Source organism: Pogona vitticeps, chromosome 6, assembly GCF_051106095.1.
Source record: "Pogona vitticeps strain Pit_001003342236 chromosome 6, PviZW2.1, whole genome shotgun sequence".
Taxonomy (NCBI): domain Eukaryota; kingdom Metazoa; phylum Chordata; class Lepidosauria; order Squamata; family Agamidae; genus Pogona; species Pogona vitticeps.
This window is the reverse complement of record NC_135788.1, coordinates 20,796,648-20,819,848: the sequence shown is the minus strand read 5'-3', so window position 1 is coordinate 20,819,848 and position 23,201 is coordinate 20,796,648. Positions and strand designations below refer to the sequence as shown.

Genomic DNA, 23,201 nt, shown 5'->3' with positions numbered 1-23,201 from the left:
CCATGATGAAATGTCACAAACTATGGGTGACAGTGGCCCTTCATATGCAACAGTTAAACGTTGGGTTGTCAGTTTTAAAATTGGCCATTTTGGTGTTGAAAGTGAGAAACCCAATGGAAGGCCTGTTTCTGTCTCTGTGCCTGCAAATGTGAAAGCCATCCATGACATGATCATGGAGGACCGCCGAATATCAACCAAAAGTATTGCTACATATCTGAGAATATCACGCGAGAAAGTTGGTGCCATTATCCACAATGACTTGGAAATGAGAAAGCTGGCAGCAAAGTGAATCCCCAAACTTTTGACAACCGAACAAAAGAGGAAACATGTGGAGTTTTGGAACATTTTGCAAGAAATGAGTCAGATTTTTTGGGCAGACTGGTAACTGGTGGTGAGACATGGATCTACTGTTATGATCCTGAGACAAAGGAACAGTCTAAGGAATGGAGGTACAGTGGTTCCCCCAGGCCAAAGAAGTTCCGAGTGCAAAGGTTGGTGCAGAAGCAAATGACAACAGTTTTTTGGGATAAGAAGGGAATTCTGCTGGTGGACTACCTCCAACAGGATTCAAACATCAATGTAAAATATTACCGTACTTTATTGACAAAGTTGAGGCAAAACATCAAGGAAAGCTCTTCAAAGGTGTCATCCTGTTGCATGACAACACCTTGTCACACACTGCAGGTGAAACAATGGCAAAACTGACATCCTTAGGCTTTAAAATGATGCCCCATCTACCCTATTCTCCTGACCTGGCTCTTTGTGACTATTATCTGTTCCCCAAACTCAAAAAACACCTAAAGGGACAACAATTTGGGAGTGTTTATTTTATTTATTTATTTATTTTATTTATACCCCACCTATTTGGTCTTGCGACCACTCTAGGCGGCTGTTCTGGAGGCAACTAATGCTTCAAATGAGTGGTTACACCAGCAGTCAGAAGAATTTTATTTGCAGGGACTTAAGAAGCTGCAGGACAGATGTTGCAAGTGCATTGACTTCGTGGGGGAATATTTAGAGTAGTGTGGCAGTTTTTCTGGGTAAGGCTCAATACTTGTCAGTACCCCCTCATACCATAATTGCCAAACTCCTTTATATTCAGGAAATAACATGATATTTAAAATCCATGTCCAGGGCTGAATCTGAATCCTTCCCAATGCATTCAGCCAGATTAGGTTAGACAATGTTTTCTTATGAGAAGATTCTCATCATTAACATTTACATGAAAATGTTACAAAAGACACACATAAACAAGCAGAAAAAAGAAAAAAGGTAACAGGGATTGTGGAGAGAAGGGACATTTCTGTGATGGTGACCTGCAAATTGCGTGCAATGTTTGTCTTCGTATTTGACAACAACATGGCATACTCATGTAGCAACTGCAAACTGGTTGCACTATTGGAAGAGAAAGTGAGAGAACTGGAGCAGTGAGTGGCCAAGCTTAAGGCTATAAGAGAAGAGGAAGAATATATACTGTAGATATGATTCTTGAGCAGCAATAGCCAAGGGAGGCAATGGACGTGGAAGAACAGCAAGACAAAACAGATGAAGAAAATGCTAAGGAAAAAGTAAACATAGTGGAGGAAGAGCCATGAAAATCACATTTAGGAACAAGAGAAGGAGATAACATTCTTCACCGGTGGCACTGCAAAACCACTTTTAGATTCTTGAAGAGGAGTCTGGCAGATGTCATGCAGAGGAAAATATACAGGAGACCCCAACGGGAGGACATAACAGTGAAACTCATCCAAGCAAATCACTGAATCCATATCCTATAAAAAGAAAAAGAGAAGAGTAAGAGACTCCCTACCTCTTTGGATTGAAACCAAAATATGTTGGAAAGATCCATGGATCCACCAGGTCTACTCCTGGAGGATAGATCAGAGATGTGGCAGAAGGATTGCCATCACTCATAAGACCAATTGATGCATATCCCTTTCTTCTCATCCATGTGGCAATAAATGACAAAGCTAAGAGGAACTGTGAAGCTCTGGGAAGGAAGCTCAAAGATTTTGGGGACCAGACAGTCTTTTAATCCATCCAACCAATACTCAAAATAGCAAGAGAAAAGAAACTATTCCAGATGAAGAACTGGCTATGAAGATAGTGCTGGTGTGAAGGATTTGGATTTGGGATTTGGCTTTGCTTCCTGAAAGATGGACTCCTGGCAAGTGATGGGCTGCAGCTCACAAGGACTGGGAAGGATCTGTTCGGCTGCAGCATGAAGAACTACCTCAGGAGGGCTTTAAACTGAATTGAAACAGGGATTGAGGTTGCAAGCTCAGAGATAAAGACAGATGAAGACTTATAAGAGGAACCATAAGAGGAAAAGAGTAAGCAGCTCTAATGGGACGCTATAATCGTGTTTATAAAAACTTATGAAGGAAAGCAGGCCACACATCACACAATCTCCAGTGCCTATGTATGGAAAACAGATAAGAAGAACTGGAAATCTTATTTCTGTAGGGTAAATAAAATTTGATAGGGATAACTGAAACTTGGTGGGAAGATTGCCATGACAGGAATACAGCAACTGAAGGATATAAATATTTCAAAAAGAACAGAAATAATAAAAGGGTTGTTGGAGTTGCAGTATAGGAGCCTCGTGGAACCTTGTGGTGCAGAGGTTAAACTGTTGTACTGCAGCCAAAATTGCTCACAGGTAAAGGTAAAGGTTCTCCTTGACAATTTTGTCCAGTTGTGTCCGACACTAGGCCACAGAGTGACCATGGAGGATTATCTGCGGCCAAACACTAGCTCTGTGGGTTGGAAACGGAGATGAGCACTGTGCCCTAGAGTCAGACACGACTGGACTAAATGTCAAAGGCAACCTTTACCTTTACCTACCAATTATAAGTAATGCAAAATGTGCAGGGCAAACTGTATGTATTTCTTCAGAAGTAGTTCCCACTATGCTTGAGAGCATTTATTTCCAGGCAAACATCACCTCAGATTGCAGCCTGAAGCAAAAAGTTTGTAAAGTTAGTAAACTTTCCATATGATGTGAAAATAAGCATTATAAGAATGAGTGGAATATTTCATCCAATGCCACAAGAGGGAGTATTACATTCCACTTTGGAATATACGTTACATTAACAGATGATAATCCATTAACTAATACAGTTTCAAACTGACTGCTTGAAAACTGGAAGACCATGGATGCTCATGGGGGCTTGGTGCCATGCCTTGGCTGTAACAATTATATAGTTAAAGTTTTAATATAGTATATAGTTATTATTATATTAGTTATGGCCAAGGCACTTCCAGTTGCTGATTTTCTTTCTCCATTGGTTATCGCTCCTCTATGACAGAGTGGAATTTTTACTTACTTTAGTGCAGTACATTCCAACTAGAAAAGGCCCATTTGAATCAGTGGAACTTACTGGAAGTTAATTTAACAAATTCTCACTGATTCAGTGAGTCTGCTTTAGTGCAACATTATGCTAAGCAACAGAATTTCTGCCAGAATAGTTTAGGTTCTTGTATTGAACGGTTAAATTCTACTCAATGTGTCCTTTAAATGTACAAACTGTCACCATGGATAGAATGTAAAAAAAAAATGCATAATGAGCTTTGGGACCCAATTTCTATGTGAAAATAAACATTTCACATACTTCAGGACTGGCAATGGAAGAACATGGCCACTAAGTCTGCCCGTTTCCAAGGTTTGGTAAAGAAAAAAATGTGAATTTGAAAAATGCACATGAAATACATGTGTCTGAAGAACTTGCCTTAATTGATAGGGAAAATGTATACTAAATGCGTACATTAGGATGACATCTATACAAAAAATGCATTATTTAGAAAACTATGCACCAAAATTCACACACCACATAGAAGGATAAAAAGGTTCATAATCCAATACTGTCGGGATTGTTAATGTAGAGTTCTGATGTTTGAATACACTCAATAAGAACCCTACAGAACTTTATAAACCTTTAGAGAAAAAACAGAAGCCTGTGTTCATCACAGCTGGTATTTTTCCCAGTTTGGGGTTAATTCCAGAATGAAGCCAGACATCCATCCCCCGTCATATCAAAATCCATCTGGGTATCAAGCTGTAATTTTTTTCATTGTTACAATAAACCACTGCAGTGTTGCAATAAACCACTGAGCTATCCAGAAGTTTCACCCAATTTCAACTCACTTCCAACTTCTGAGTGCTTACAATTCTTCACACTTCTATTTGGCCAGGCGGCTTTCATCTATAAACCTACTTTTTGTCTCATATGTTACAATATGCTCAAGACTTGGGATTATATGAGAACAAGCTGCAGAATTTGCATGTAATCTTTGGGCTCTCACAATTTTGTACCTTTTGCTGTTGAAACAAAACTATCAGAGGTATACATCTATATAGGTCTTCTGGCAGTCCCTTTCAGGTGATACATTAAGCCAGGTGTGGCAAAGGTTAAAACATGCAAGGTGTAAGGTTATGAACACATCCAAACCATTATGTTGGTGCAGAGCCCATAGCATTATGAGGCAGGAAAAAAAAACCAAGCCAACTCTTAGCATTATAGGTGAACAAAAATATCCATGAGGTGGAGCATTCAATAAAGGGACAAATAAGTTTGATGTGATATCTATGGTTCATTACATGTAGTTGTTATGTGCCGTCAACTTGCTTGAGTTAATGAATCTTAGCCTAGAGAGTTCTATAATTCATTACTTTGTCCATGGTTCACAGTGAGATTAGACTGGGGCACCACAGGGAATAAGCATATGTACTGTGCGGCGACTAGAAGACCATAGACTAAAAGATTCTGCTTCAACATAAACACAATGCTATCCTTAGCTAGCATTCAAAAGAGGTAAAAAGAAAAGATGAGATACTGTTGGGGGCTCTATGATCCATTGTAGCATCCCTTATTCTTAGGATAGCTTGAACTGTGGGTCAGGGAAGGTAAATGGTTTAAGACTGGGATTTCAACTTTCATGGTTTTCAGATCCTCCGTTGGATAGGTACCTGCTCAGTCTACGCTAGATGGAAGATACAACAGAGTGGGCCGCAACAAAATGTATCTTACATTTCATTTTTCATTTTTTTAAAAAATCTGCATTCTTTGGGGCTTTGAGAAGAAAAGCATAAACAAAGGATTTTGGGGGGATGAAGAAATCTCACTACACAAGCTGACATGACGTCCTTATACTTGGAAAGAAATGCATAGTGGATTTGGTAATCGCAATAAATAATTCGTGGGAGTTCAGAATTCATTAACAAAAGGATAAGAGTAATCCTGTACTTTATATCTTGTTTATCTGGGGGGAGACCAAGAGAACTAAACGAGAAAGACTATTTCCACTGCTTTTTCTTTCAATGTGCCAGTTGGCGTATAGCAGCCTTCCCCAGTCTTATGCTTTTCAGTGGTATTGGACTATTCCATTCTTAGACAACATGCTTATTCTCTGTGAAGATGATGGGATATGTAGCCCAATGCTTCTGAAGGACACCCATTTTGGGCAGGCCATGAGAGACAGCTGAAACCCATGAAAAATCATTCTCCTGTTATACTGACAGGGAAGCAAAGAAAATTTATGTCAATATGTCAAGTCTGTCTTCCAAGTTATTGATTTCATAGTGAAGATAGGGAGTATGATCTATAGCTTTTATATTCTGGTTAGAGTTCTATTGGGTTTTCTTTTTTAAAAAAATCACCTTCAATAGAAATCTTTGTTTCTATTAAAAATAATGGTGCAAGTTTGAGAAGGGCTATGCCACCATTTCCCGTTTTAGCATTTCTAACAGAGATACAACATGATTTTTTTGTATTTGGACAGGTTAGTACTGAAGCCATTAAGTCAAACAGGGGTGAAACAGGAGTGAAACAGGGAAAAGTCACAAGTGATTTTGATCTGATGGATCCAAAGCCCTTGATTGCCCTGAAAGGCCCTGAAGAGTGGATCTCTAGAACTGGTATAGTGTATCCACTCATTGATTGGAAGCCCCACAAAGAAGAACTACTGCCTTAAACAGCTGGATCCATCTATCTCTGCCTTAGGAAGATGGCTTAGAACAGTGGTTCTTAACCTTGGGTTACTCAGGTGTTTTTGAACTACAACTCACAGAAACCCCAGCCAGCACAGTTGGTGGTGAAGGCTTCTGGGAGTTGCAGTCCAAAAACATCTGAGTAACCCAAGGTTAAGAACCACTGGCTTAGAACATGGAGAAATTCTGCCATTCACTCCATCCCAGTCCATATAGGACTATCAGTGTTCTCTGTATTGATGTTTTGGATGTGTATAGCTTTCCCCAGCAACAGGTGGTTAGCCTGGTCGAAAACACTCAGTGCGGATCATGATCTTTTAGAATGATGAATGTAGGACACACACATCTTACAAGTGACTGCTAAGATCTGCAATTACAGTACATAGGTATATGTACCCAGGCCCTCAAAGACCCCCCCCACATGCTAAAAATAAACAAAGATGGCAATGATCATTAAAGTGGGCAGTTTTTTTTATACAACACAATTCTGTTGAGCTCTTTCAAACAGAATTACAGTTTAGAGCAGTGGTATATTTATGTTCGAAAGTGTTCTCTGTATTTGATGTTTTATTAAGTATTTATAAATTTTGTAGCAGCAAGAGCTGTGCAGGAGGATATTGATGGGCCCCTTTCACAGTCTGCATAAGTTATCATGTGTGTTTCTGATCCAGATGCCCTTAGTGTTTGACTGAATCCATAGATCCCAATAAGATCATTCCTTGTAGAACAGACACAGCTATCTATAAATGTGTTGGTGGGATTAATGTCACCAATGCAGCAGTACTGGATACATCTAATTCACTTTATTATCAGTAAATACTTAAATGGATCAATTTTCCATTATAATTTTCCATTATTATTGCCCACTTCAATTAAACATCTACTTAATTCCCCCATCAATGACTAGCTCTAGTCTAGTTTTGTAAAATTAATCAGACACTCCTTATTAATAAAGTTTCGGAATGTTTTATCACACCAAAGAGACTTCAAGGGCAGACTGTATGTATGTGCAGAGACGACTAGAGGATTAGATGCAATTAGCTGCCTGGATTCTCGACACATTGCCATGGAGGCATAGCCTTCGTACCCAGATGAAAAACTGAGTACAAAAGCTAAAAGTTTGCCTTGAAGTTTATCCATCTTACATGCTTTGTTGACAATTTACTCAAACTGATTTCTGTTGGAGAGGATGGCAAGGCCGATTTCCTTTTGTTGGCTTTTGGTCTACAGTGACATGCACACCATCTTGAAGCTCACACCCTTGACAGCTTTGTTATTGTGTGACTACGGACAAGTAGAATGGGTAGCATTAAGGAAGGGACTGCTTTGTAGTAGCTACATTATAGAGATGGGTAGTGGTGAGGTAAAAGGCACCACGCTTATGACCCTCACATTTCCTCTCCTTCTCCACCTGATGAGTGTTACAGAGTTGGGTGGTGGTACACAGAGAGCGCATGGCACACTCCGTGGGCAAACCTTCTCTTCCCACCTCAGCTGTCAGAAGAATTTGTGCTGCTTCATTTATTTGTTCTCAGACTAGGGAGTGGCTAATTTCTGCTGCATTTCAACACCAGCAGAAGGTCACTGGAGAGGGCCGCCTTTGGATATGGATGGATGGATGGATGGATGGATGGATGGATGGATGGATGGATGGATGGATGGATGGATGGATGGAAGGAAGGAAGGAAGGAAGGAAGGAAGGAAGGAAGGAAGGAAGGAAGGAAGGAAGGAAGGAGGGAAGGAGGGAAGGAAGGAAGGAAGGAAGGAAGGAAGGAAGGAAGGAAGGAAGGAAGGAAGGAAGGAAGGAAGGAAGGAAGGAAGGAAGGAAGGGAAAGGAAAGGAACGGAACGGAACGGAACGGAACGGAACGGAACGGAACGGAACGGAAAGGAAAGGAAAGGAAAGGAAAAAGGAAAGGAAAGGAAAAAGGAAAGGAAGGAGACAATATATATATGGTTGTGGGTGTTTCGGGCTCTTTGGCCGTGTTCTGGAGCTTGTTCTTCTTAACATTTTGACAGTCTCTGTGGCCGGCATCTTCAGAGGACAGGAGTCGGAACTCTGTCTGTGTTCTGTTGCAATTTGTTGGATAGTTGATTATTTATAGCTGTGAGAACAGCTTTTGTCCTTTTCAGGAGATTGGCCCACCTGGCCTGGTTGTGAATTCACCCAACAGTGCATATTTTCACTTGCCAAAGCTTGAAGGAGATGGATTATAAGCTAACAAAACATTTTCTTTAGATGGAACGATGAAAACCTTTAGTTTGAAAGTGGAGGATTCATCTCTTTCATTGCATTTGGTTGGAGTTAGGAATGTTCCCTAGTTCAGACAGGGAAAAGGAATAGAAAGATGATTTGCTTATTTAATCTTCCAGTATTACCTCCTTGTTTGTTACATCTGTGCCTCTAGTACAGTTTTACCAGGAATACCTCTGACTTAGTATTACCTGCTTATTGCTCCGTACTGTGTTGCTAAATAACTGGGGATATCTGAATCTCAACATAGTCAGACATGGTGAATTGTTTCCTTGTAATCCCACAGCTGTATCAAAATAAAACTGGAGTCTTCATGGCATGGCACTTTACCAAGATGTTAGATACTTTCTTTTTCTTTGTAGAAGATCTGCTTCTAAGTGTGAAGATCCTAAATATACAGTATAAGAAATGTTAGCAAAATCAATAACACATTTTCAGACAAAAAGAATGCTTCCAGACACTGCATGATATATCACATTTCATCTTTGTGCCACCTTAAATTGCTGGTGGTGTATAAGCTATTGTCAGCATTCCATAGTATAACTCTCAGTGAAAAATATTTGCTGATTTAGCCATTTTTATGATTTCAGGAATGAAGAAAAAAATAGCAGCTCAGAAAGATATCAGTGACACAGCATTTTTTAAAAAATTGGGTCACATATGTGGCAATTTTTACTTTTATTTTAGCAGCACAACCATCTGTATATACTTCTCCTTTATCTCAAGTTCTCCTTTATCTGTGCAAATAAGTAAATAAAGAATATGCATGGTTTTGTCAAGGTTAGTAAAAGAGAGAGAGAGAGAGAGAGAGAGAGAGAGATCTCCTCACTCCGGATGGAGCTTTATTACTCTAAAAGGGGAAGATGAAGAAATTCTGAGAAACGATCAAGGTTTTCTAGGAGGGGGAAGGAGGAGCAAGTAGAAGAGGATATTAGATTTATTTTTTGTTAATTTATCTTTAGAGCCCTAAAAAACATTTTCTTCTACTTACTCCTCCTCATCCCCTAGAAAACCTTGTGATTGTGACCACAAATCTCCTGTCAGCTTTGCATCAGTGTTTTTTTAGAGACTGGACCCCCCATGGCTGTGGGAATGATGCTACGTGAGGTACATTATGTAATGTTGTTCCTGTGGGAAGTCTGACCCTTCTCTTGGGGAAATGCTATGGGAATAAAGTTTTAAATAGAAAATACAAGGTGTCTTGTTTTGTTTACAAATGCTGTTTTTTATTATATTCGTGAAGGCTTTCACGGCCGGGATCTAATGGTTGTTCTGGGTTTTTCGGGCTCTTAGGCCGTGTTCTGAAGGTTGTTCTTCCTGACATTTCGCCAGTCTCTGTGGCCGGTTGCTGTCCTCTGAAGATGCCGGCCACAGAGACTGGCGAAATGTCACAAAGAACAACCTTCAGAACACGGCCTAAGAGCCTGAAAAACCCAGAACAACTGTTTTTTATTTTTTTTTTTAAAAAAGGGGATGCTATCTTTGTTCCCTTGTAGGAGGGGAAAAGTTTCAGCAGTTGCTCTTTTTCCCCCTGATGGGATTGGTTGCCGATCTTTTTCAAAGAAAATTTGAATATTTATTCAATCTCTCTCAGAACCTTATTTTATTGGCTATCTAAAATGGACTAAGAAAGAAAGTTGGTGTTTATGTTAAGTTTAGTTTCCACTGAAGAGCAATCCAAAATCATTCAAATATTCAGGTAAGTTCAGTTCTCATGTGACTTTAAGACTGCCAAATAAGCATGGCGAATCATCTATTTGCGATTGTCCTTAGGTAGAGATCAACCTGCACTGTTATCTCAGCTTATTGTAAGCTGGGAGATTTTTCAAGAAAGGTGTTTTCAAAATCAGCAATTTCCAGATTCCATTCTACAATGGCATGGCTCTTTTGTGGGCCCTGTGCCATTTTTCCTTCCTGCAGATTTACTTTGTTTCCTAAGGGTTTGTTTGGGTATGATGTCAAGGTGAAAGCAGAGGATATTCTGAGTGACTCAGCTCATTTTCCCATGCATTTTAGTGTCTTCTGCAAAGGGTGAGATTCAGTATCCTACCGTAAATGTACAAGTTTATCTCCTTTGGCTTACAATTTTAGGAACCCATGGAAAGACTCATCATCATATCCTGTGGAGTCACTCAGAGCCTTTAAAGCGTTTTTCTTTTCTTTTCTTTTTATTTAATTTAATTTTATTTTGTTATTGTAAGCCATTATAACCCCAACATTCCTTCCAAATGTGCTGAACTACATCTCCCATCCTTCCCAGCCAACTTGGCCAAACTGGTGGAAAGTACGGTGTCAGACTCAAAATTCATCACATCTAGAAGGCACCAGACTGGAGAAGGCTGCTTAATCTAATATTTCTTTCATATTCTCCCATCACCGAATCATCCGTGTATCGATTGCAGGTCGATCATATCTGGGCTTTACCTCTTCATCTAAGCATTTTTCCCTCTCTGTTTTTAAATCACCAGACTGAGAGCAGCCTTTTAAGAGTGTGGAGTGATTCAGGGGACTATGGTGACCAATGGAAGAAAGCAGAAGTTCGCCTAGGGAAGTTGAGAAATTTTGAAGTCCTGTTTGAAGGGATCCGGACCAAAGACCTTGGAGGAGGAGCTGCAATAGATGACATTGAGTATGCAGATTGTAGCACAAGTAAGGCTATATATGACTTTAATAAGAAGAATATGAATAAGAATTCTTCTTCTAGGGACACTGTATGGCTGTGCAAGGCTTGCCCAAGGTTACATAGGTTGGCTCTTTTTCTGGGAAGTGCAGTGGGGAATGAAACTACTGACCTCCTCCTCTACAGCCAATGATGTAACTCACTGAGCTATCCAACCAGCCTAATTTTCTACTTACTTACTTACTTACTTACTTACTTACTTACTTACTTACTTACTTACTTACTTACTTACTTACTTACTTACTTACTTACTTACTTACTTACTTATTTATTTATTTATTTATTTATTTATTTATACCCCGCCTATCTGGACTACCAGACCACTCTAGGCGGCTAGAGTACTTCTGAATGTGTACTTTTGAATGTGCATGCTATTGTTTTTTTTTTTGTTTTTTTTTTAGGAAACTTCACTTGTAATGACTTCTTTTTAAAAACATTAAAATGTGTATCTGTGTTCTCAAACAAAACATTATCAGGTATAAACATCTGTCCAGCTATTTTATCTACAAAAGGTCCACTCTCTGTTTATGCAGTAAATTTTGGGGCAGAACATGCTAGAACCAAGAAGCATATAGCACAGCTTTTTTTGTGATTGGCTGGAGGCAAACACACCTAGGATTATGCTCCTAAATTCTCAACCTTGATCAGATGTGACCTTCCAGGTCCAGATAAAATGATAGTATCTTAAAATTTTGTACCCAAAATTGCATTGAATTAAAATGTATTTGTTTGAAATTAATATTACTTCAAAGAAGCTTGCAGAAGCTGTAAGGACAACTTAGTCTATTCTCGGTGTTCAGAAGAATTGCCTGGAAATATGTGATATATATGAATAGTTAGTTACCTGAGCACCAATTCTTATGCAGCTAAAATAGCACTACCCAGGCTTAGAGGAATCTAAAGCTTTAGGAAGTTTCAGCTCTGTAATGACTTAACACACCAAGTGGCCATGAGCCAATACTTCATCTCAACTAGGGTCAGCTTACAGAATCCATGAGAGCTTGGTAAGTCAACATCCCACTGGTTAAATGGCTCTACTCTAGTAGGAATTAACAATTGGCTTTCCATCTGAGTGTTTAAGGTGTATAAAAAATCAGGGGGAAAGGAATGAGGTGGAGTGTTGTGGGAGAGTACTGGGTGCCAGCCTGAGCACTCTACAACATTTATTGCAGGCTCGCTTCTTCCATTCTGGCCTTAACTCCAGAGTTCACTGTTCTGTCGTGTTCAGTTCCTCATACTTAGCACAGTTTCAGCCAGTGTGGGACTCCAAGGCTTTTTGGTGTTAAATCGTTCAAGTGGGATATACGTTTAACTGTTCTGTACGATCTTTTACCTTCTATTCCTTCTGCATTATAATTTTGCCTCTCTACTTCATATGTCTACTTCTGCATGTGATTTATTCTATCTGAAGAAGCAGAAGCAAAAGAACTGGGAAACTTGTTCAGTCTCATTCAGAGATTATGCCATGTTGATAAATCTGTGTTTCAGCTGGAATTATCAGTATCTCTGTGTCTTAGCTGACAAATCTACGCTTCTTTTGAGCCCCACCAGCCCTGGGTGTGGTGCCTCCAGACAGAATTCTCTGAGACTCAGTATAATTTGTTAAGTCTGTTCTGTGTCAGCACTGATGCACATCTTTAGATTAGACCTGGCTTTCTACATGACACATGTGGCTGAGTCAAATTCCCCACAGCTTTTGAACTGAAATTGTCCCTTATCTAATATGACTTCTAGCTTCTGCCCCAGGAAACGCATTATCTGTCATTTCCCAAAGGCAACTGTCAAGGTCATCCATGGCCATAGTTGTTATGGATGAAAATGCCGACAACGTGGTGCAGTTCCTATAAGAATCTGGGCATTTGGCAAAATGTGCTAATGCTAAGAAGACTGAAAATGAAGGGATTTCTCTACAATATTTTCTGTAATCCTTTTTCCTGAATTATTTCCAAAGCATTTTTGGGCACTGATAGAGTGTCACAAATCTTTCTGAAAAACTAACTTAATTTGTCCATGAGACAGAAAATGTTTGCTTTAAGTTCCTCACAGTACTCTATTTCTGAATAGATCTTAAAATAATGGCAATTGCCTTTACAGACTTTTTTTATTTTTAAAGGTCACAATCGACAGGGATATATTTTTATTCAAATTTCTTTTGGAGAAAACGTTTTCTATGAATTTAAAGTACAGTTTGGGGTCTGGGTGCCTTCATGATCTTAAAAGAAGGAAAAGTCTAGAGCAGCTGTGGGGTTATTGGGCTAGTGGCATATCTCCTTTACACAGTTATGTTGTGGGAAGGGAAGAGGGGGAAGCTGATCAATCACCGTAATTGTCTATGCTTCTGCACTGTCTCCTTATCTTTTTCCCTTGCACTTTCATTTTGTACAGACATTTTGGGAAAATAAGCCTCATTATTCCTTGGAACTGAAATTGTAATCACTCATTAATAATAATAAAATCCACGGAATCAAGGGGATTTCAATCAATGATTCAACTTGTCCATTGTAGTTGGAAGAAACGACTGGATCAAGCCCTATAAAACCACTTGATTTTAAAAGCAATACCCCTTTTTTGAAGGGATATTCACCTTAACACCATGGCTGTACTGGCAAGGTCAGATGTGACATAGCCCCGAAATATTTGAAAGGCCATCCCCACTTCACATGCAGAGAAAATATATTCGCTAAATAAGCTTAGTTTTGAAAACAAACAAAAACTATCCTTCTCTATAGGAGTGGTAGGCAACATGTGTTCTGTGGACTTCCATCACTCCCACGTACACCCCATTTTATTTTATTTTTAAATTGAAAGTCACCTTGTGTACTATATGTGGTGGTGGTGAACTGCCTAAGGTCCCCCAAACACTTCTCAGTATTTAATTTTTAACGACAAAAAAAAAAATTGGTTAGCAAACGACACAAGGATGCATTTTCAGTAACCCACTGAAAATGCCTTCCTACTCTTGCTCTAGAGCAGGCTTGTCCAACCTGCAGCCCGAGGGCCGCATGCAGCCCAGGTCGGCTCATAATGCAGCCCAGTGTACTTTTTTATTTTAAAAGAAATTCCAAAGTTTCAAGTTACACTGCTGGCACTTGCGGCCAGAATGCGGCTGGGGCACGTCACAACGGTAGGGGGGAGAGGGAAGGAAGGAGCAGGAGGAGAGGGGAGAGGGGGGCTGTGTGACTGCATTGCGCCATCCCCGTCAATAGGTGGACCCCCTCCCGGCCCCATAATGTCACCGGAGTTGAAGCTGGCAGCCTCTGCTGTCTGAGATCGCAGCTGCTGGTAAGCGCACTTGGAGTGGGACTGCGGAGGATGGCTAGGCCTGCCCCCCCATGTGGCCCAAACCAAATTTATGTGTGGCCCAAACTAAATTTTCATCTTCTAATGTGGCCCAGGGAAGGTGAAAGGTTGGACACCCCTGCTCTAGAGTATTCCACAGACATGGGGCTGTATCTCCTTCTGCTCCATCACTCTCTCCAGTCCATTTTAGCAGACTGGGAGATGCTCGAGTTGATTTAGGGAACACATGGGAGTGTGCAGAGGGGATGAAACAGAGGAAGTCCCCAGTGTGTGTTGAATCATAGCACTAGGGCTTGACTGGCAGTCTGTTCTTTTTCTTTTTTCAGATAACACAGTTCCTTCTCTACAAACAATGCTTTGTACTAGCATCATTACATTTGGCTGCCTTCGTCAATACCATTGATTATTTGCTGTGAATGAAATTTTTTCAGGCTGTTACAGATGATCCAGGGCTTGCTCATCAATAGTGTATAACAAATGCAAGAGGCCTGGCAGGGGGCTGTCATGATGAGTAAGGAACAGTGCACAAAACAAAGGAGTGCAACACAAATCAATAGAGAAAATAGAAGACCAAAGGCATGATGCTGGAAACGTGGCTTGTTAGATAAATGTCATACGAAACACCACATATGGTAAATGAGATGTTCTAGCACATTGTGCTTATTACACAGTCTGGAAAAACAGTTACCGTTATGTGTTGCAAAACCCAGGTGTACTTACAGGATCAACAGATGTAATAATGACAAAGGCTTAACATTTGGGACTAATAATTAGATTTGGTCTTGGCTAAAGTCCTTTTGAATGAATGAGACTTGTTAAGTCAATACTAATGTAAGTCTGATTGATTCAGTAACTCTGGTCTAGTTTCTCAGTTTCAAAGAGCTGAAAACAAATTGTCTCGGTAAGACTTAACAACCACCCTGCAGTGAAGGCAGCCTACACTGAAATACGTGGCTTCCTCATTTATGCTGCAGTATTTGAAACATCATCATGTATTTGAATCTTTTGCATATAATTTCTAAACCTGATCTGGAATGCCCACATCATTCATCTCCTAATACCCTGTTTTGAACCCAAGAGGAATTAAACTGTCTTAAAATGAATTCTGTCTGAAAGTATGCCGGGGTAATGTTTTGATATGAGATGAAGTTCTGTAGGGGAACATTTCTTAAGACAATTAATGTGGAAACAAGAAAGGAATGGGGGCAGCATGGTGAGACTGCACATTCTGGGGTTTTCTCTAAATTCTAGGCATTTGACAGGCTTGTCAGCATAGAACCTGCATGCGGAACTAGTTACTTGAAATCAATTCCTGCTCCCAATAACAAAGATATCATTACACTGTGATTGTAACTTAATATGAGATTACCTCCTTTTGTGCAGCAGATTCATAGTTGCCTCACTGATAGGTGGAGGAGGAATATCACATGGTTCAAGCACTGGCTCATGCTGCTTCTTGCTCTGTCCTAGGTATTAAGGTAACGGTGAGGTGGACTTGGAGTGTTTTCTAAAACAGGCCAGTAGCCACTAGTATTTAGGTGTTTAAGTAACTTAAAAGTAACTGTTTAGTTTTTTTCAGAGAAACGGGGAAGTAATTCCTGATCCATGTCTTTACTTTAAATGTAAGATTAATAAGAAACATTCTTATTGAATTAGTGGATGCGTTTCAAAAGTCTGAGTTGGTATTCATGACTCATGTATTCATCTTGGACCTCACACACATGTTGTGTGTTATCCAGTTTTTAAGATCAATTGCCGTTTGTTAAAAATCTGCAAAATAATTTTAAGGGGGTCTCTGCATAGCGGTAGCATGGACAGATTGATTTCCTGAGTTAGTCTCCTCCTCAGCTTCAGTGTTTGGAAATGTAGCATATACAGAGGAACATCCATCTGGAACTGATTTTTCAGCACGACTTCAAGGGCTTAGCCACGATGGGATCATAAGTCAGGGGCTGGAAACCCACAGCATGTGCTGTTCTTTCAAGACTTTATGCTTCTCTGTAGTTCACCAGCTCCCCATAGTTTATCCTGTGAATACACTTGAGAAGCACAGCAGCTGAAAACAAGAAATTCTTTAAAAATAAATGCACTTGATAAGCAGTTTCACTGAATTTCCTTGTCTTCTTCTTTGCTACTTTTCCAGCATTTTATTCCTAGCGGGTTCACAGTCAAGTTGGCAAATTGTGTTCTCAGAAACAAACAACATTTCCTCTGGTTTCTTCCCCTGCTCTCTGGCTTTGGTATCTTTATACAGATTGCATGATACATCTTGGATTTTCAAAAGGATGGCGGGTTTAACATAAAAGAGATGCTCTTAATTATGATTGATGTTTGGTTTGGGTAAAAAATGCCTTTCTACTTAATGAAATGTCAAAGTTCAACCTAGAGATGTTAGACAGGTCTGGAGATACTTTCATATACTTTCTAAACTACCCGCTTAGATTAATCAAAGTGAGTGAAACCATTTCAGCTTCTTGCAGTGTCCAGAGGCCCAGCCCTTTTAAACTACTGCTGTGAAAACAGTGTCTTGCAGCGCTTCCGTGGCTAACATATTTATTTTGGAGCACGCTCTTGGGGCTGCAGTCGACCCTGTCGGATGTATGACATTTTTTCCTTAGTTACTGGAGTATCGACATATGGTAATGATTGCAGTGATCAGGAATTGTAAACAATGAGGTCAGAGGTCATTGAAATGCGGGAAGTAGAGACAGTGCTCCAAAATGCCCATTCTGTTTAACAAGCCTACTTTTTGTTCCCAAGATTATGAGGTCAACAAAACAATCATTCTGTCCATCATTCATTTGTTCTTATTATATGCTGTCAAGTTGTCTTTGACTTGAGGTAGCCTTGGTGGCCTCCAGAAAGTGCTATTCTTAACAGCTGCATTCTACTCTTGCAAACTCCAGGCCACAGTTTCCTTTACTGAGTCAATCCATCTCCAGTTTTCCTCCTTTACTGCTGTCTTCAGCTTTCCCAAGCATTATTGTCTTTTCTGGTGAGTCTTGTCTTTTCATGATGTGCTCAAAATATGATAGACTCAGTTTAGTCCTTTCTAATCCCCCCCGAATTTGCTGAAGACCAAAATAAGCCATTAATTGCAGACATAAAGAATTCCGTGTTCTCTTCTTGTGATGTGCCCAATATATAATACTGTAGTTTCAAGTTTAGTCATTCCCCGCCCCCATTTGCTGAGACTAGTGAAAGCCATTATTGTGAGCCTGTAATCAGATTTTGTGTGTGTTGGGGCAGTATAATTGTGTTGAATATAATGAAGGTGGCCAGCAAAGCTGAATACTCCTTGGTTCTTCTGTGGAGGAATTTGGGGGTGGCAACCCAACTCTTAGACCACAGCACAACTGGATTAAAAATCTGTGAGACACAATAGCAATTGACAGAACATGGACAGTAAACCTGCTCTATAAAATTCAACCTTGGATGTGTTCTGTCATGATCCCTTTGTATTTCTCAGTCTATTATGACGTGTAACCATTTTGTCATCAGTGTTTCAGAATTTTTTCAGTAGGCAACAGATTTAACATTTATTTTATGCCCGGTATTTCTTTTCTTTTCTTTTTTTTACTACCAAATAAAATTGTTTTGCTTTCAGAATGTTGTTTACCAGAACTAAGCAAGATAATTGACAGGTTTCTGAAGACTGATCATTTGGAATGTGGCACTTGGATTTATATGTGTTTCTTCTGTCATCCTCAGTATTTTGCTAGGTCATGGTTGCTACTCTGAGCATCTTATGGCCACAGCCCTGTTGGCCTCCTGTCTTGGATTAATGTTCACTTCATGAGGTAGTGAAGTCTCACGACAGAGAGAATTCCTCTCTTGCTTATACTGCAGGCAGGCGTGCCTAGAGGTAGCTCAAACAGGGCACTCCATTCCCCAGAATGTGTGGTGGGGAATAAAATGTCGGCCGTTGCTTGTATTACTGGCTTGTCTGGCGATTTGCCCCTAGCATCAGACAAAATGAGACAGCCTTTAGGCAGCAGATTTTGGGTGTCATGAAAGGACATCAAACTGTTAGTTATATAATGTATTGTTTGTTTCATTATTTGTTTAAAGTCTGGATACCCTGCCCTTCTCCTGAAAGTGACCGGTAGGAATGGAGACCATTGTTTGTAAGATCGTCTGCCTCATCTTCAACATAATGTGGCTATCTTTTGGGTACTTTGCATTTTGACAAGTGTGGGCAAGGGTCTCAATTTGCTACTGTGGTCCAGCAGCAAAATGTCCTGGACCAGTCCTGAACACAGAAAACTCCCTCCTCCCTATACTGTATTTATACATGACATATGATCTTAATTTTTGGGCTAAGATTAAGTGTAGTGTAGAATTCCTCCCAGTTTAAAAATGACTTCTGATTTTTCATGATACTACCTTTGGGGACAAATAAAGGAAAACCCTACTCTCTGTATAAGTCTGTGCTCATTCATACTGTTGTTAACATTTATTCAATTATTTATTCCATTTCTGTATTTCTTCCTCTATCTAACAATAGTTTGGCATTGCGCATCACTGCCATTGCTCTGCATGTTTTTTAAATATTTATTCCCCGTGAATGTTATTATGTTCTCATTCACCTGGACTCACACGAAGTGAATGAACTGTTGTCCTGGCACTGCACTCTATTCAAGCCTGAGCTCTCCTCCACTCTGAATGAGGGCAATAGAGTAGTCTAAGCAGGTACAAGGCATCATTAAAAGTGAGAGGGATTGAATAACATCTGTTGGAAGCTGTAAATCACTGAAGTGATAGCGTGTAATGGGTAAACAAATCAAAAAGGACATTCTTTGATTTAATTAAAGTATTGATTTCGCTGTCCTGTTGGTTTCAGTTGGAGAGGATCCTGCGGTGTGCCCTGCTGATACCGACTTTGTGTGCTGGAACAAGAAATGCATTGAGTCTCACCTTGTCTGTGATTACAAACCTGACTGCAAAGACCGGTCAGATGAAGCTGATTGCAGTAAGTACTTCTACCTGCATTAAAGGAGGCAGTAATTTTTTCAAAAGTCTTAAATCTTAAGACACAGCTTCTTACATCTGCTCAGGAAAGGATAATGAGGAACATGCTGTTTTTCCATCGGATCTCTCTGATTTGAAAACTTGCTCTTTTCTTACACCTGGTGACTTCTGCTGAATCAAAGATGTCATTATTCCTCATAATTCTGGGAAGAAACTTTCGAGAAGCTCAGGACAAGACTTCAGTGTTGGAGAGTGTTGAATTTCTGGTTAAAATTCTCCTTTTTTATTCACAGCCGAATTACACAGATACAAAGAGGAGAATAGCTTCAAGTTCCTCAGATAGTCCACCCCTTTTCTCATTAAATGGCTGTTACAGTCTCACTCTGAGACATTAGTAATGGAAAGAATAAAAACATTTCATTACTTACAGCAGGGAAGAGATAACAGCAAATGAAAAGAACAAACTGACAACTGACTTCAACAGACAAAAGAGGGGGGGGAAGGAAAATCTTGCAACATAGAGGCAGGCATTTCTTTGAATTCTGAGGTAGAAGGAAATGATCAGTTAATGCTGGATAGAGTGACAGTCATCCCAGCAGAGAATGGTCCCTTCCAGCCAAACAAACTACAGGGAGCATGTGAGGTTGTAAAAACTCCAAGATCGAAGCCCTCTGCTCAGTATGTCCCAAAAATAGTCTCCATGTTTAGCCCACTTCTATGCATGTTTACTCATAAGAACGTTTCTCAAGTAAGGACACTTATTTTTCATAAAATATGGGTTACCATATTGCAGAGGGGTAATTGTCTTCTTGCCTGTAATACAAACATTTTGTAGGTTTAATGATGCTTCAGATTAGGACTGGAAAGAATACCAGCCCTTTTCTGAAGGCAGGAATCCCCTGCAGAGGGCAGCAGGATACTGCAGACTTTGAGAAGGGAAATGAATGTTGCAGTAATTGTTGAAGAGGGATTTCATTTTAAATCATGTGACTGATGATTTTTACACCTTTTCCTGTCTTTCTTCAAAACTAAAAATAAGCCCACTAAATTTTCACTGACGGACACTGCTTCAACAGCTATGCCCATTTTTATATAGGTGCCTACTGGACAATGTGCAAAATAAGTAATACAAATGTGGTTTCCAAGTTTAAAGCAGATTTGTAAATATTGCAAAAGCTTCAGAGAGTACAGCTGAATAGAAGTGCATCTGTTTGTTTGTTTATTCCTTCCTTCCTTCCTATGCTGCCTTTCTTCACATAGGAGCTGCAACAATTACATTTGTACAATGATCATAGTTTTTAAAATATCATAAAAATACTATATCTAAAAAAAATTAAATTATCAATGTTAAAAACAAGATTAAAAATAATTTTAAAATATTTGAAAATATTTAGATTTTGAGGTGTGTTCAAGGAATGGTTTACCATTGCCACCCAGTTCTCTTGAGGCCCAGTCTGACACTCCATACTGGACCATACTGGACTTACACAGCTGAAATTTCTTATTGATTTTCTTGGGATAGAAGATAACAGCAAAGTTCTCAATCCTCTGGCTTCTTCTTCCATAAAAATGTTGCGTGTTGTTACAGTATGAAACAAGTGCCATCTTAAATGATGATGGGGATTTTCACTGATCCACATAATTGATATTCATTACTCAGCCCATCAATCCAGAGACTGGGAAAGTAACAACTCCCAGAATCCTCCAGTCAGCAAAGCTGACTGAATCCTCCAGTCAGCAAAGAGATTTCCCACAAAACTGAAACAGGTATAAAGGCAAAAGATTACTAAAACAAAAGAGTTTTATCAGGCAGCTCAGGATATATGGCATGTTCCAGCACACATGAAATATGTGTGGACAGATAAAAGGTTAGGTGGCTAAGGTTTTATATCATGCTTCTTACTGGAAATTTGTGATGCAGCAAGTTTACTGGTGGATTTATTTATTAATTTACTGATGATGATGGTGATGATGATGATAATGAAGAAGAAGAAGAAGAAGAAGAAGAAGAAGAAGAAGAAGAAGAAGAAATTACATGTTTTCAAGTCACTTCTGAGTTGTCAAACATTCTAAGGTTTCTTAGGTATAAAGTGCTCAGAAGCGGTTTAATTTTTTTTTCTGGGGGCACTATGGGATTGTACAGCTTGCCCAAGACTACACAGGCTAGATTGTTTCCTAGGGGGCCCAGAGGAAATCAAATTTCCAACCTCTGTGTCCACAACCAAATAATTAACTCATTGTGGTTGTATATGAATCAGACTATAACAATTAAGCCAATAAAATTACCAAACCACTACCAAATACCAATACTAATACTAATCATATCAAACTGATAAAATATGAATTTGGAAAGGACAAAATTGCTGTTGGGCTGTTCTTACATTTTAATAATCCCGATGACTAAATCAACTGAATAATAAATAATAAAAACATATGATGACTGAATAGAAAACAGATTCTAGTGAAGAAAAAAATATAACATTTTGCTGCATAACAATATCATTGAAGGTCACATTGTGAATATGTTCCTTAGCATATTTTATAGTCACTAAAAAGTGAAGTGTTGTATCTAGATCCTTGTGTTCTTTAACAGTCCCTCGGCAAAACCAATGAAGACCATGATTTATTCTGTAATGCTGTTATAGGACAATGTGCTTTCTAGTGGTTTTTGAAAGCATTCCCTGAAGAACTGCTGATAGCATCTGCCTTCTTTCTTATTCACACAATGAATAAAAGCATACAGTCCCATATATCAGTTTGAGCTTCCATAAAGCCAACCAAACTTTGTTAAAATAGGTGAAAGGTTTACATAGAGGATAATAAAAACACTGTAGAAGTAGACATTAAAGGCATAGAGCTTTATTCAATGCTTTGGTCTAATAATAGCCTAACAGAGAAGAACAAGACAGATACACCATCTGTCTCTGGCCCTAAGATAGTTGAAGCACTTTCAGTGCAATCCAACATATTTATTCAGAAATAAATTCTACTGCACTCAATGCCGTTTATTAGGTATTCGTTGCTAAAATCTTAAACCCACTTCAACACCATCAAGTGTTTTAGAGAAGCTAGCCTGTTTTCATGGTTTTTTTAAATTGTGATTTTTAAGGTAATTAGCTTTCAATGCATGCAGGTTTTGAAAGGATTCATTTAATTCTTTCTGGTGTATTCTGATCGTTGAGCACTATTCCATATTGTATTTTACTCTCAGTTAAATAAGCTGCTCAAAGAAAATAACTTGATAAGCAGCCATATATCTATAACAATATCTATATCAATATCTATATCTATATTAGAGATGGGGCTGAATATAAAAAGAGATCGCTTTTTCTGACAAATATAGCTGATTCGTTAAATATTTGTCAATCCATATTTGTGGGTTCCAGAGACCCTCTACAGATACAAAGGTACAAATATTTATCAGTTTGTATTTGTCCATTGTATTAAAAAACATAAAACAAAATGAAGCACCATTCTGCCTACCAGCTGCCAATCAGCTGATTGGCTGCAGAAAGGAAACCACCACCCCACACAGCCACCCAATACCACAGCCTACCCCCACCCCTTCCTTTCCCTACCTTAGCCCCCACCCCATTCCCTCTTACCTTAATAGCTGCTGCTGAGGTCTCCACCAGGCCTTTGCAGTGTAAAAAGGGAGACTAGCTGCCCTTTGCAAAGATGGCGGCTGCAGCTTCATTTAGGGTAGGGAAGCTGCAGCTGCCATCTTTGCAAAGGGCAGCCTGGATTCCCTTAGCCTGTCTTAAGGGAATCCAGGCTGCCCTTTGCAAGGATGGTAGCTGCAACTTCCCTACCCTAAATGAAGCCACAACCACCATCTTTTCAAAGGGCAACCAGTCTTCCTTTTTACACTGCGAAGGCCTGATGGAGACCTCGGCAGCAGTTATTAAGGTAAGAGGGTGTCCATGGGAGTGGGGTGGGGAGTTATTTATTTATTGATTTATTGATTTGATTTGATTTGATTTGATTTGATTTGATTTGATTTGATTT

The 23,201-nt window shown here is 39.5% G+C and overlaps 1 protein-coding gene across 1 annotated transcript in view; it reads left to right on the top strand.

The window, feature by feature from the left end:
• Window positions 1-23,201, top strand: part of MALRD1 (MAM and LDL receptor class A domain containing 1) — a 215,974-nt gene that overhangs the window by 109,961 nt on the left and 82,812 nt on the right. The window contains exons 21-22 of the mRNA XM_078378260.1: window positions 10,717-10,891; window positions 19,066-19,194. Of these exons, the coding sequence (XP_078234386.1) occupies window positions 10,717-10,891; window positions 19,066-19,194 (304 nt within the window). The remainder of the gene's footprint in view (window positions 1-10,716; window positions 10,892-19,065; window positions 19,195-23,201) is intronic.